Source organism: Theropithecus gelada, chromosome 14 (genome assembly GCF_003255815.1).
Source record: "Theropithecus gelada isolate Dixy chromosome 14, Tgel_1.0, whole genome shotgun sequence".
Lineage (NCBI taxonomy): Eukaryota > Metazoa > Chordata > Mammalia > Primates > Cercopithecidae > Theropithecus > Theropithecus gelada.
In genome coordinates, this window is record NC_037682.1 from 66,753,427 (window position 1) to 66,769,231 (window position 15,805).

The 15,805-nt window shown below is 39.0% G+C and overlaps 1 protein-coding gene across 2 annotated transcripts in view; it reads left to right on the forward strand.

The window, feature by feature from the left end:
• The window catches only part of RNF169 (ring finger protein 169), a 90,808-nt gene that overhangs the window by 60,097 nt on the left and 14,906 nt on the right, over positions 1 to 15,805 (forward strand). For both annotated transcript variants that reach the window (XM_025357371.1, XM_025357372.1), the window contains exon 4: positions 3,492 to 3,610. In XM_025357371.1, coding sequence (XP_025213156.1) covers positions 3,492 to 3,610 — 119 coding nt within the window. The remainder of the gene's footprint in view (positions 1 to 3,491; positions 3,611 to 15,805) is intronic.

Below are 15,805 nucleotides of genomic sequence, written 5' to 3' on the forward strand. Positions count from 1 at the left end.
GTTGTCCAGACGCGGTGGCTCACACCTGTAATCCCAGCACTTTGGGAGGCTGAGGTGGATGGATCACCCGAGGTCAGCAGTTCAAGACCAGCCTGACCAACATGGCAAAACCCCATCTCTAATAAAAAATACAAAAGTTAGCTGGCCATGGTGGCGTGCATCTGTAGTCCCAGTTATTTGGGAGGCTGAGGCAGGGGAATTGCTTGAACCCGGGAGGTGGAGCAGTGATCTCAGCATTGAGCTGGGATCACGCTACTGTGCTCCAGCCTGAGTGATAGAGCGAGACTGTGTCTCAAAAACAAAGTGTAGGTGTTCTTTCCTTTTTTTTTTTTTTCTTTTGAGACAGGGTCTCACTGTGTCACCCAGGCTGGAGTGTAGTGGCGTGAACATAGTTCACTGCAGCCTCAAGCCCCTGGGCTCAAGCAATCCTTTTACTTCAGCCTCTGAAGTAGCGGGGACCACAGGAGCCTATTACACGCCTGGCTAGTTTTTTTAAAGTTTTTGTTTTTGTAGACAGGGTTTCACTGTGTTGCCCAAGCTGGTCTCGAACTCTGGGGCTCAAATGATCCACCCATCTCAGCCTCACAAAGTGCTGGGATTATAGGTGTGAACCACCATGCCCGGCCTATTTTTTGTGTGTAAATAAATAATCCACATCATTATCCAGTGGTCTTCTAATATTCTTGACTGTAGAATTTATTTAAGTAATCTTTTGTTGATATTTTGCTATCTTAAACACCACTGTGATGGAATCCACTTGTCTCATTTTTTTCTTATTAGTTCCTTAGAATAAATTACTAGAAGTAGAATGACCAGGTCAAAAGGAGTGCTCTTTTTAACATTTTTGATGTTTATTACACAGTTGCCCTCCAGAAGGTTTATATTTATTATAGGTTTATTATGCTCCCACCAGTAGTGCGTGAGGAGTACTAAACTAATTTCCTCACATCTTGCCAACTTTGAGTATTATCTTTCTTTTAGTTTTTTTAGGTACAACATTGTTTTAGATGTCACTGCAAGGATTTAATTTATGCATGCTTTGTACCATTTTAGGCATCCATAGTGCCTTGGGGCTTATTTTTATCAAAGATGAAAGATGAGGAGTAAATATTGGGAATAGAAATGTAGAGGGGTGGGAGAGCTTTTGTCTAAATAAATAGTTATTTATTTGTAATGTAATTTATTTTGCAATAACTGAAAGGAACTTGGCGCCGGGCACGGTGGCTCACACCTGTAATCCCAGCACTTTGGGAGGCTGAGGCGGGCAGATCACTTGAGATCAGGAGTTCAAGACCAGCCTGGCCAACATGGTGAAACCCTGTCTCTACCAAAAATACAAAAATTAGCCAGGTGTGGTGGTGGGCACCTGTAATCCCAGCTACTCAGGAGGCTAAGGCAGGAGAATCACTTGAACCAGGGAGGCGGAGGTTGCAGTGTGCTGGGATCGTGCCACTGTACTCCAGCCTAGGCAACAGAGTGAGACTCCGTCTCAAAAAAAAAAAAAAAAAAAAGGAACTTGGCATATATCTGTTATAAAACTGAAATTTTTCTTAAAAGATTAATAGTTTGGGAGTTCATACAAATAAGATCTATCTTTTTGAGCACTTATTACTTGTTAGCTAATGTACTCTAGGTATTTTTAATGGCCTGTCACTATAGTAGACAGAGAAGTCTTTATTTTACAGATGAGGAAACTGAGGCTCAGGAAGATAAAACAACAACTAACCCATAGTGACAGTGATAGCTGACAGAGCTAGGATTTGAACACTTTTTACTTGGTACTGATTTAATTATGAAGAGAGGCTTATATAGACAGAAATTGCCATTATTCCCTATTGAGTCTATTGGTATGAAAGCTTTTCTTTTTTATAGAGTGAGAAGAGAATATTATATAAAATTTGATAATGGGTTAGTGCTATTAAAGTTTCTTCATTGAATATTTTGTACAACAGGGTTCTTTGAGGAATGATACCCTACAAAATTGAAAGGCCTCTCTGTAAATTGTAATTGTTCAAATCAGTCTCTTGTGTTGCTGTGCCTGTCAGCCGAGAGGAAAACAAAGCATTTCAGGAATGCAGGGTACTCGGAGCCATATGATGCCTTGCGTGCCTACATCTACAACTCTTACTTTGATAATACTGGATCATTAGATAATTGGTTAATCATCAACTGATTAAAAGGTTCTTCTTTACCTACTATATAACAGTATTGGAAATTTTTTTAAAAGATGGTCACTTGCTCTCACAGGGCTCATTGCATAAAGCACAACAGACCCCTAAATAAGAAGCTACAGTTCAGTGTGATTAGTTGCTATCCATTAAAAGAAAAAGACTCTCATGTTTAATAATGAGGCAAAACTTCATTACATTATATGTAAAAGACATACCTCTAAGATGTTTCTAATGTAATTGGAAAGACTCTAAAAAGGGACTCCAAAGTAAAACAACAATAAATGAATGGATATAAACAAGATGGAAAAACTAACTCTAGGATAATTTGGAAGCGTTTGCAGAAAAAGTGGTATTTTAGATGACTCTGAAAGGCCAATGAGTATTTTATAGGCAGAGAGCGCAGATGGAATTTTAGGCAAAGGGTGTAGCATATCCAAAGGGTAGATAGAGGTTTTGAAAGACTGTGGTACATGTGGAGAGTAAAAATAGTTTGGTTGTGCTAGAGCTCAGGGAGTTCCATGTGTGGGAACTGTGGGAGAAAAGCTGTGAAAGAAGGTTAGGTCTAGTTTGTGAAGGTTGTGGTATTAGGCTGAGGCATTTAGACTTTATCCTGAAGTCACCAGCAGTTAAGCAGGGGAGTGATTGCTGGAAAGATAATTCTTGGTGGTGTGGAGGGTATTAGAGAGAAGAAAGCCTGAAGAGAATGAGACCAGTAAGTAGATTGTTGCAGTAGTCCAGGCAAAAGATGATGAGAATCTAAGGTAAGGCAATGACCATGAATATAAATGGGAAGAGTTAGATCTGAGAGACATTCTAGAAGTAGAATAGATTAGAGTGGAAATAGCTTGGAGACTAATGCTCTTAATTTAAGAACCAGTTTTATCCATGTATTAACCCTGTAATTCCAGGAAAATTAACTACTCTGAGCCTCAGTTTGCTATCTGTAAAAGACAGATAATCACCCTGCTTTTAATGGGAGTGACATAAACAGTAAATGAAATAAAATATTTAGAAGTGTTGGAGTATCTAAAGCCGCTGTCCAAATGTTACTATGAATTAGAAGTAAGGGACAGAAATAGATGGCATTTAGTTTTCTAGATGGGTTGGTTATGGGGCTTACAGAAGAGAAATATAGTGAGTTTGATTTTGGATATATTGAATTTGAACTACATTTGAGATTGGTATCTCCAGGAAGCAGTTGGAAACACAGGGTGGAGCTCACAGAGAAGTGACATAGAGAAAGAGATTTGAACCTATAGCTAGACTAGATGCCTTGGGAACTCCAAATGGACAGTGTTGTCTCCCTTGTCTCCCTGCCAGTGTCCTGCACGTCTCTCAGATTCAGAGAATGAAGAACCTTCTCGAGGCCAGATGACACAGACACATCGCTCGGCATTTGTTTCCAAGAACAACTCCTACTCCTTAGCTTTCCTGGCAGGGTAAGAGACTGATGCTGAATTCAGTCAGCATTCTTTGGTTTTGGGGTATGAGATAAAAGGGACTGGGGGAGCAAAGGTATTTGTTGTGGCTACTTTGGTGAGGAGGTGGAAGGGGAGAAAAGAGGTGGGAATTGGTTTTCAAATATGGACTAGGGAAAAAGGGCTGACCTGAACTTTTCAGGAAAAATAACATTTACCCCTTTTCTGACATCCTCAGGATAGGATTGTGCTAATTGCTGTGCTGCAAAGTATGACCCTTTTATCTTGGGAGGAAACAATAAAGTCTTCTTCAGTCTGACAATATGCACAGACTCTCCCTCTGGACTTAGTAGGGAGTGAGAGCAGAACTGATTTTCTTTTCAGTGCCTAGACCTAAAATATATCTTTATAGGTTGTAAGAGGGCAAACTGAAAAGTTTTTAAGACCTTTGTCAAGGAATCTCTTGATCCTTTAGACTTTGTAGGCCCTGGGAAGGAAAGGAAGAAGGAATTGGATAGATGATGGGTGCTAGAAGGATAATGAAGGGCTAGGTGGAGGAAAAGAAAGATGAATAGATAGAAGGGAGGAAGGAAGGGAAGCGAAAAAGAAATGGAAGAAAGAAGGAAGGACTCATGCATACATTCATTCAACAGACATTTTGTGAACAGCTGCTACATGCTCGGCTCTGTTTTAATACACAGATGTAAAGATACAATCTTAAATAGCTGAGACCATAGGTGTGTGCCACCATGTCTGGCTAATTAAAAAAATTTTTTTTTTGTAGAGACGAGGTCTCCTTGTGTTGCCCAGGCTTGTCTTGAACTCCTGGGCTCAAGCAGTCCTCATGCTTCAGCCTTCCAAAGCGCTGGGATTATAGGTATGAGCCACTGTGTCTAGCCAAAGACACAATCTTCACCCCAGTTCATTTTCTGTTTTGTTTAAAGCTGGTATTGCTCACCCTTATCTCTAGGGTTCAACTCTTTCTTTCCACCAGTATTATTTAGTAGATCTCTCTTTTGCTGCTCCTGTGAATACACACCCGGACCCTTTCTTTTTTGGGGTTTTTTGTTTGTTTGTTTTTGTTTTGAGACGGGAGCTCTCTCTGTTGCCTAAACTGGGGTGCAGTGGTGTGATCACAGCTCACTGCAGCCTCGCCCTCCTGGGTTCAGGCAATCTTCTCATCTGAGCCTCCTGAGTAGCTGGGACTGCAGGTGTGTACTGTCATGCCCAGCTAATTTTTTTTTTTTCCCCTATATTTTGTGTAGAGATGGGATTTTGCCATGTTCCCCAGGCTGGTCTGGAACTCCTGGGCTCAAGAGATTTGCCCGTCTCAGCCTCCCAAAGTGCTGAGATTATAGGCGTGAGCCTAGATAGACGCCTAGATAGACCCTTTCTATTGTAAGACTTTTACTGCTAGTTATTCATAAATATGACAGAAAGAAGCTACAAAAGTTTAAAAATATTATAAAATGCTTACTATTATGATCCTTTATGTAGTTTTAATTTTTGAATCTTTTTTGTATATGTTATTTGTGAGTAGTCTGATTTTCCTCTGTTATTTCTGAGAGTAAAATTCATTGAATCTCCCTTTCGCTTAAATGCCTCCTCTTCACTAGGTGATGGCAGCTCTTTTCCCAGTAAAGTACCTCCCATAATATTTGTTCACTCATTTGACATTTGTTGAATGGCCATTGTAGCATAGCCACTTAGGCTTGCTTGATGTAAACAGGACCCAGTAAGTAAGCCAGTGTCCTTTCTATTTATGATGAAGATGGGACTCTTGCATTGCATGAACTTGAACTATAGATGCCTTCTAAAGTTAAAAAAAAAAGTCAAGATTGCTTGACTAAGAATTTTCAGCTCCTGGTTGTGTGTCTGTATTTTCCCTCAATTCATAGGACACATATTTTAATGATTATAAGAGAGGGATCTACTGCAAAGAGAAAAAGATCAAATTTTTCATTCCCATCAAGTGACAGTAAATACTCCTTGAAGCCAATAATTATTGTTTTATGAAATCTGTGATTAATTAATATCTCATAATTTAAAACAAATTAGAAAAAAAAATGTATATTAAAATCCAAATATTATACCAAGGGACAGTTGCCCTAGTTAGTTGGAGTAGGTATTGAATGGATAAATTGCTTATCACTAATTCCAGTCTCTTATACCTTTGTAATTCATTCTTTTAAAGGGAGTAGCAGGTTAATATTTCATCGCTTAGAGATGCCTACCACAGAACTTTAAAAATTCTTTTCTAATGGACAAAATTGCAAAGCCTATATGGAGGAGTGTGCTTTTCATTATAAGTGGTTCTGGAACATCTCATATATCTTCTTTTCCTCTTCCAGCCCATCCTTGTCCTTACCCTGTTCCATTGAGCCACAATGGAACTAATTTATTGGAAAATATTCACTTAAGATTTTTCTATTAAGAAATGCTTATAATCAGTATTACACATTTCTGGGTTTCAGGGCTCACTTTCTGCCTAACAACTGAGGTTTAATTATTAGTATAGTTATCAAGACCATCGAATTTAGTTTATTAGGGTTTCTTTTTAGGAAATAGTTTGCTGATGTCATGGAAACCTTAGTTTGCAAAATCAGTTAGAGTAATACTGTGAATTGCATCTCTTACTTAGAACATGCTGTTTCCTTAGATAAGAAAACAGTAAATTTTAGTTCCAAATTATATTTAGGAAAACAGTACGGAGTTATTAGTGCTGACAATGAGATGTAGCATATGGACATATTCAAAAAGAATTAGCGTAGTGATGGTTGTACAACAGTGTAACTATACACTTAAAAATGGTTAAAATTATAAATTTATCTTTTACCACAGTTAAAAATTTAACATCATTTATAGTTTTTGGATATTTCAAATGCATTTTTTTTTTCTGTTAAAGCAACAACAATAGGTTTTTTTTCCTGCAAATTCTTCTCCTAAAGAGAAGACTGTGTAAAAACTTTTAAAGGTTTTATACCTGTATTTGAATCAAATGAATCTGCCATTTGTTTTTCCTGTTTACTTGATAAACTTTTCTTTCTTAAGCACAAAAGCCTGGAGGTAAGGGTGAATAGGTATGACTGATAAGGTGATTATTTTGGAAGGAATGCATCAATAGATTCTGTAAGTCTTGCCAGTTGGTCAGTTTGCTTTCATTTGAAAAAAATCACAGTAAAGAGGGTTTTGCAGCCATATTAATGAAGTTCTACATCCCTTTGAAAATGAAATTTTTTCCAAATAGGCAGATAGAATAATAGTTTATCCAAGATTATTGTTAGGTTAATCACAAAATACATGATAATTGAAAAAAATTAATTTGAACCATAAGAAGGATATATCATTGTAAAGTTAAATGTTTAAGTATCTGAAAACTGGTTTAATTATTTTTAAAAACTTATTTCCCTTCATTTCTCATTTCCTCTTCCCCATGAGAAATGAACTAAACACATGGTTGCAATTCATCTTATAGTGCAGCATGAAAAAGATTTCTTTTTTTGATTCCTTTAAGAGAGCTCCATGTCTAGTTGCATTTTCCTCTTTGCTTTGGCTGTCAGGCAAGTTAGGTTTAGGACAGGATTTTCAATTCAGTCACCATGGCTTTCTGACATGGCCTGTTAATTTTTTTAAAAAATAATTTTTGCTGTACCCTTCTTACATGTATTATTTAATGCGGTCTTTATTGTCTTAAGGCTTAGTCTTTATGTATTTTTACTGTAAATCACTTCAGATTCTTCTTGTAACTTAGAGTATAACCATACAAAGAAACATAATCAAACCAGTCTTCTTTCCAGTTTTTTTTCTTTTTAAGTGATATAGTAATGCAGGCAATGCCATTTCGTACAAAAATGGAATCTTAAGTAAATGGTTCCTAGCAAGATTTCTGGCACATACTAAGTCTTCAGTGAATATTGCTGCTGCTGCTGCTGCGATTTTTATCTTCTTTTGGAACATGAACTCTTATAGCTGAAAAGGACCTTAAATATCATCTTATTCAGTCCATTTGTTTTCTAAATGGAAGACTAAAGCCCAGAGAGAGAACATGGCTTGCCAAATCTTAGACTGCTAAAACAGGAGGAAACTGAGTTAGAACTGACGCTTCTTGGCTCTGAGTTTACTGCTCTTTCTGCTGTACTCCATACCTTCTTACAGATCCTCATGCTGCCTCTGTTCACCTTCTTCTCTAGACTTTAAACTCATCAAAGGCAGGCATAGCATCTTGTTCATCGTTATAATACTTAGTACAGTGCCTGGCACATAGTAAGGGCTCAGTAAATATTTGTGGAATGTTTGAATAAGACAGGCCTTGTCCCTGTTGGTAGGTTAAACTGGGGCTTTGTCAGAACTGATTGTCAAACTTGCAGCAGAGGGCCTCTAGGAGGGTTCTAGGAGCTTAGATTGGCTAATGGCTGTTTTTTAGATTAGATTCCATAGGATTAATATGGGATTTAGGGGGAAGCCTAGTGACCATGTTGATAACATTTTTATGTGCTATGAAGTTGCTTTTTAGTCTTCGAATGCTTTAGCAATAGCTTATATTGATACTTTTTATAGATGCTATAAAAGAAAGATCGGTGTTCTACTTAGTAGAAATTAACCATAGCTACATCATTTTGTTTTCTAAACTCCAGATACTATTAAGCCTGAGTCTCTGGTGGCTCAGAGTGTGGCACATCAAGGGACTTAAAGTGGCTGTGCTTTCTATACAGTGTATGTATAAGGAGAGATATAGACAGAGACTTACTGACAGACTCAGAGATACTAAACACATGTCCAGCCAGTGTTAGAGTGAATTGAAATCTGAAGACCCTCTGGGAAATAGGTACCTTTCCTTAAAATTCACAAATGAAATACAGAAGCATTCAGGTAACAGAAATGCATAAGTGATGTGATATTGGAATACTAGCTTCAGGATTGAGGAAAATAAGCAGATTCAGAGAACTAAGGGGTGGAGTTTTAGGGAAGAAGTAGCAGTGTGACCTTGAGTAGAATCAGTTGGCTCTCCTTCAGTCTCATCTATGTAAAATGCAGAGTGTTATGCCTTACCTACAAGCTAGGGCAGGGGGATTTACTCTGTGATTTCTTTTTTTTTTTTGAGACGGAGTCTCGCTCTGTCGCCGGAGCTGCAGTGCAGTGGCCGGATCTCAGCTCACTGCAAGCTCCGCCTCCCGGGTTTACACCATTCTCCTGCCTCAGCCTCCGAAGTAGCTGGGACTACAGGCGCCCGCCACCTCGCCCGGCTAGTTTTTTGTATTTTTTAGTAGAGACAGGGTTTCACCGTGTTAGCCAGGATGGTCTTGATCTCCTGACCTCGTGATCCGCCCGTCTCGGCCTCCCAAAGTGCTGGGATTACAGGCTTAAGCCACCCCGCCCGGCCTATTCTGTGATTTCTTAAGATTCTTCCTCTAAAATGGAAATGTCTAGAGGTGGCTTAAACCAGAGTTTTGAGTTACGGAGGAAATGAGGCCAGGGCATGAAAAGAAAGGGGGTGGGGGCCATTAGGAAATTGTAACAATAAAGATCAAACTTAAATTGTGTGTGGGAATAGTCAAACAGTGGCTTGAGGGAGAGGAGATTATGAGAAGAAGATGAAGCAGTGAGTTGAAATGGCAAGGCTTGGTGGCTTGGGGTGTGTGTGTGTGTGTGTGTGTGTGTGTGTGTTGGAGGAGAGATAAAGGAATTGGAACAAGTCAAGTGTTTACCAACCTGCTATATTAAGAGGACAAATGTTATTAAAAGTAATGGAATATGGCCGGAAAAGGAAGATAGCTTAAGGAGAAGCAACGTGGAGCTTAAGGAGAATGGCAGGTTTTAGAGGCGTCAGTAATATCTCTGCCATTTTAGAACAGAAATATTCTCATAGTCTTCAGAAAGGCCTGGAAGTTTGGTGAGGGGTAGTGTCAGGAGCTAGCCTTTTCCCATTGCTTCCTTGGGCTCTCTGCCATGTTGAGTTCTTAGCATACCTCATGTGATTTAATTCTCACATTCATCCTGCAAAATGTGTAATACCACTGTTTTACAGCAAAGGAAGCTGCAATTCAAAGAGGTTAAGTGACTCACCCAAGAACCTCTCAACTCAATAGAATACAGAGATGGAATTGGAACCCAAGTTCTCTTTTTACTCCAAATCTATGTTCTTTCTGTCAGACCATTATCAGAGCTCTATGACAAAAGGCCCTGCAGTTAAATATGTGTTTTGAAATTATCTACCTTTGCAACAGAAGGCTGCTCTCCTTCCATTTTTTAAAAAAATAATTTACACCCTCCATTGTTCCAAAAAGATACATGGTTGCTACAGAGGAAAGTGAGAATCTGTCCGGTTATTTCTCATTTAAGAGAACTCAAATCCTTCTGCATTATGTTAGGCCTTTTGGAATACAGCTATGGAAACAAGTGTTCCTATCCATCAGTAAAAGAATACAAGCGTGAGTCCAGAATAGGCAAATACGTAGAGACATAAAATACATGAGTAGTAGGGCTGGAGGAAGTGGGGTTTGAGGGTGATAGCTAAAGGGTATGGGGAACTTTTTGAGGTGACAGAAATGTTCTAAAATTAATTGTGGTGATGGTTAAATAACTGAAAATACTAAAAACCATTACAATGTACACCTAAAAAAATACAAAGAATACTAGTATAAACAAGGCAGGTAACCCAGAGTGTAACAAAATATTACCTACTTCTGGGTAGATAGCAGCTGCACCAAGGTCTAAAGAAGCTTCTGGGTTTCACTTCAGGGTGTGTGTGAGTGAGTGAGTAAGTGAGTGGGTGGGTGGGTGAGAGAGAGATGTGTGTATGTGTGACAGGATGGAGAGGGTGGGTAGGGTCTTTTAGGCCAGAGACTGGCAAGAGGGTTCTCTCCAACTTTAATTTATTGGTGAGACTCAGCTCTGTCAGACCTGAAGGTATCCTTAAGAAACAAGTATGGTGTAGGTATGTAAGAGACAGACAGAGTAATGAGCAAGCAACTGAGAGCATAAGCTATCTAACATTTTATATGGCCATTTGAAACCCTGTAAGCAGTGTTTTTTAAGTACTTAAATCTTCTAGTTTTCCAGCTGTATATTTATACTGGCTACCCCTGCTTTTCTTTGTTTGTAAATCAAACTCATTGTGGGTGCAGGTATTTTTAGCCTAACTAGATATCCCAGAAACCATCTGGTCTCTTGGCAGTGGAAATTTTAAGCAAGTTGCTTTTCAGACAGTGCTGCTTTCTCTAGTTTATGCCTTCTTTATGTGTTCAGATAGACAGAGCTTCCCTAGATGTTTTGAGTCTGTTCTGTGGCAGAGTAGAGTAAGTTAGATCAGTATGCTGTGTTGCAAACAGCACAGGCCTTAGAATTATAGAGATACTATAGGTTTAAATAATTTTCACTTCAGCTGTGTGACCTTGGAAAGATCACTTCTCTCATTTCTCTGTCCATGAATTGGGGATGATGATACCTATGTCGTAGAGTCTCTGGATTCAATTAGATACAATATATTTCAAACACTTAGCACAGTTCCTGACAGATAATGGGTTTCTAATAAATGTTGATGTTTTCTTTCTTTTCCTTAAGGGATAGGAAGAGGTTATTTCTGCATATATTTTTATGTATTTATAAGAAATTTCTTTAATATATCCACTATATGCCAGGCACTATGTTAGAGTTTAGGGATACAGAAATGGACTCCGTACAAAAGAGGAAGGAGTAGTTACTGCCTCCATTTTTTTAAGTGAGATTGTTGTTTGGGCACTTTAAATCAAGAACATCAAGTTTATTGCTCTTGACTATTTATTCTGTACCAGCATTTTGAAGATTCTTCCCCTGACCAAATGCTACAATAACAACAATAACAATATTATCTGTGTACTATATTTATGTTTTATATAATATTTTTACATTCATGATTTTAGTGACTGTTAGTGTCCGGATTTATACTGCATGTTGCTAGAAGTACTGCTTGATCTTTTGAGTAGTGCCATGGTAATAAAACACCTTTCTTGCTTTATAATTTAAATATATCTCACTGTTTCTTAAAAGATACTTTGCCTGGTAACATGAGCAAACTTGGCAGATCAGGGAACTCCAAAAGCCTTCCATAAAAACAGTAATAATTGACAAAAACAGCCAACACCAACTTTATTGGAACTCTGGAAACTAATCAAAAGTTGATAGCAAATAAGCAGTGTTCAATCTAGAAAAAACACACGTGGCCTAGTGTGGTGACTCATGCCTGTAATCCTAGCACTTTGGGAGGCTGAGGTGGAAGGACTGCTTGAGCCTAGGAGTTTGAGACCAGCGAGGGCAACATAGTGAGACCTTGTCGCTACTAAAAATTTTAAAAATCAGCCAAGCATAGTGATACATGCCTGTAGTTCCAGCTACTCAGGAGGCTGAGGTGGGAGGATCTCTTGAGCCCAGGAGATAGAGGCTTCAGTTAGCCATGATCACTTAATTGCACTCCAGCCTAGGCAACAGAGTAAGACCCTGTCTCAGAAAAAAAAAAAAAAAGGAAAGGAAAGAAAGAAAGAAAAGAAATGAAAAGAACACCGGAATCTTGGCATCTAAGGAACTCTGTCAGATCACTAACTGACCACTAAGCTAACAGAACAGAGAATTCATTGGCCACATATGACAAAAAATAGACTTTATAAAATCAGTTCAAAAAAGTCACTAAACAAATAACAGCTATAACAGACAGCAACCACAAACCCAGGGGTAGGGAGAGAATCTGATTTTGATAGTCGCCACCTTATAATATTCAAAATGCAAAAAATATGAGGCATAGGAAGCAAGAAACAATGACCCATACACAGGAAAAAAGAAACCGATAGAAAATGTCCCAAAGGAAGCTGAGACATTTGACATTTTTAATGTGGACTTTAAATCATATGCTCAAGAGCTAAAGGAACTATGGGCAAAGAACTAAAGGAAACCATGAAAAACAATGTCCTAAGTAGACAGTATCAATAAAGAGAAATTATGAAAAAGGAATCAAATAGAAATTCTGGACCTGAAAAGTACAGTGACAGAACAGATTTGAACAGGCAGAATAATTAACTAATATGAATATAGGTCAATTGAGATTATCCAATCTGAGAAACAGAAAAAAGAATAAAGAAAAATGAACAGAGCCTAAGAAATCTGTGAGACATCGTTAAGTGTACCAATATACACAAAATGGTAGTCCCAGAATGAGAGAGAAAGGGGCAGAAAGAATATTTGAAGTAATAATGACCAAACACTAACCAAATTTAATGAAAGACATAAGTCTACACATCCAAGAAGTTCTGTGACTCCAAAGTAGGATAAAGACGTCTATACCAAGACACATTATAATCAGACTGTTGAAAGCCAAACAGAATACTGGAAATAGCAAAGATCACAAATCACTATACCAGATATAATAATCATGAAAAAGTTTGAAATATTGTGAGAATTACCAAAATGTGACACAGAGACAAAAAGTGAGCACATGCTGTTGGAAAAATGATGCTGATAGACTTGCTTGATACAGGGTTGCCATGAATCTTCAGTTTGTAAAAAATGCAGTATCAGCAATGTGCAATAAAGCAAAGGACAAAAAAGAAAGGGATGCCTGTATAAGACCTAGAAAACAAATAGCAGAAGTCCTTCATCAGCAATTACATTAAATGTAAATTGATTAAACTCTGCAATTAAGAGGAAGAGATTGGGAGAATGGATTTAAAAAAGAAATGATTCGGATATATGCTGAGACACACCTTAGATCCAAAGACAAAAATACGTTGATAGTGAAAGGATGGAAAGATATTTCATGCAAACAGTAAATAAGAGAGTTGGAGTAGCCATACTAATATCAGACAATATAGACTTCAGGTTAAAAATTGTTACAAAAGACAAGGAAATATATTATATAATGATAAAAGGATCAACTCAACAAGAATTCTTCTGAAGTGCACATGGAACATTCTCCAATATGGACTGTATGTTAGACCATAAAACAAGTCTCAATATATTTTAAAAGGTTGAAATAATAACTATATTTTTGACCACAGTGGAATGAAACTAGAAATTGATAGGAAGAAAACTGGAAAATTAACAAATATGTGCAAATGAAACAACACATTCTTTAAAACCAGTGGGCCAAAGAAGAAGTCACAAGAGAAATTAGAAAATACTTTGAGAGGAATGAAAATAAAAACCTTCCTGGATATACATATGCTCTTAAGACTGAACCAGGAAGAAATTGAATCCCTCAATAGACCAATAATGAGTTTTGAAATTGAGGCAATAAAGAGTAGCCTACCAACCAAAAAAGCCCAGGACAAGACATTCACAGCTGAATTCTACCACAGGTACGACAATGAGTTGATGCCATTTCTACAGCAACTATTCCAAAAAATTGAAAAGGAGGGATTCCTCCCTAACTCATTCTATAAGGCCTGCATCATCCTGATACCAAAACCTGGAAGAGATACAACAAAAAAGAAAACTTCAGGCCAGTATCCTTGATAAACATCAATGCAAAAATCCTCAATAAAATACTGGCAAACCAAATCCAGCAGCACATCAAAAAGCTTATCCATCATGATCAAGTAGTCTCCATCCCCTGTATGTTAATCTGTTTTCACACTGCTATAAAGAACTGCCCGAGACTAGGCAATTTATAAAGAAAAGAAGTGTAATTGACTCACAGTTCCATGTGGCTGGGGGAGGCCTGAGGAAACTTACGATCATGGTGGAAGGCAAAGCAGGCACCTTCTTCACAAGGTGGCAGGAGGGAGTGAATGAATGAAGGGGGAAGAGGCCCTTATAAAACCGTAAGATCTTGGCCAGAAGCAATGGCTCACACCTGTAATCCCAGCACGTTGGGAGGCTGAGGTGGGCAGATCACTTGAAGTCAAGAGTTTGAGACCAGCCTGGCCAACATAGTGAAACTCCATCTGTACTAAAAATAGAAAAATTAGCTGGGCGTGGTGACATGCGCCTGTAATTCCAGCTACTCCAGAGACCGAGATATGAGAATCGCTTGAACCTGGGAGGTGGATATCACAGCGAGCCAAGATTGAACCAATTCTCTACTGCCTGGGTGACAGAGCAAGACCCCACCTCGTAAATAAGTAAATAAATAAAACCATCAGATCTCATGAGAACTCACTATCATGTGAACAGCATGGGGGAACCACCCCCATGATTCAGTTACCACCACCTGAACTCTTCCTTGACACATGGGGATTATGAGGTTTATAATTCAAGATGAAATTTGGGTGGGAACACAAAGCCTAACCATATCATTCCACCCCTGGCCCCTCCCAAATCTCATGTCCTCACATTTCAAAACACAAACCTTTCCAACAGCCCCCCAAAGTCTCATCTGAGACAAGGCAAGTTCCTGCTGCCTATGAGCCTGTAAAATCAAAAGCAAGTTAGTTATTTCATAGATGCAATAAGAGTATAGGCATTGGGTAAATACACCCATTCCCAATGGGAGAAATTGGGCAAAACAGAGGGCCATGCAAGTCTGTAATCCAGCAGGGCAGCCAAATCTTAAAACTCCAAAATGATCTCCTTTGACTCCATGTCTCACATTCAGGTCACACTGGTGCAAGAGGTGGGCTCCCAGGGCCTTGAGCGGCTCTGCCCTTGTGGCTTTGCAAGGTACAGCTCCCTCTCTGGCTGATTTCACGGGCCGGCATTGTTTACGGCTTTTTTAGGTACATGGTGTAAGTTGTCGGTGGATCTACCATTCTGGGGTCTGGAGGAAGGTAGCCCTCTTTACCACAGCTCGCCTAGTCCCCAATGGGGACTCAGTGTGGGGGCTCCAACCCCACATTTCCCTTCCATACTGCCCTAGCAGAGGTGCTCCAGGCTCCACCCCTGCAGCAGACATCTGCCTGGACATCCTTGCATTTGCATACATTCTGTGTAATCTATGTTAAAGTTCCTAAACCTCATTTCTTCACTTATGTGCACCTACAGGCCCAATACCACATGTAAGACACCAAGGCTTGGGGCTTGTACCCTCTGAATCAATGGCCTGATTTGTACATTGGCCCCTTTTAGCCACAGCTGGGGCATGGGCACCAAGAGACTTCACAAAGCAGCAAGACCATGGGCCCAGCCCACAAAACCATTTTCTCCTCCTAGTTTTCTGGCCCTGCAGTGGGAGGGCTTGCTGTGAAGACTTCTGACATGTCCTGAAGACATTTTCCCCATTGTCTTGGCAATTAACATTTGGCTTCTCATTAC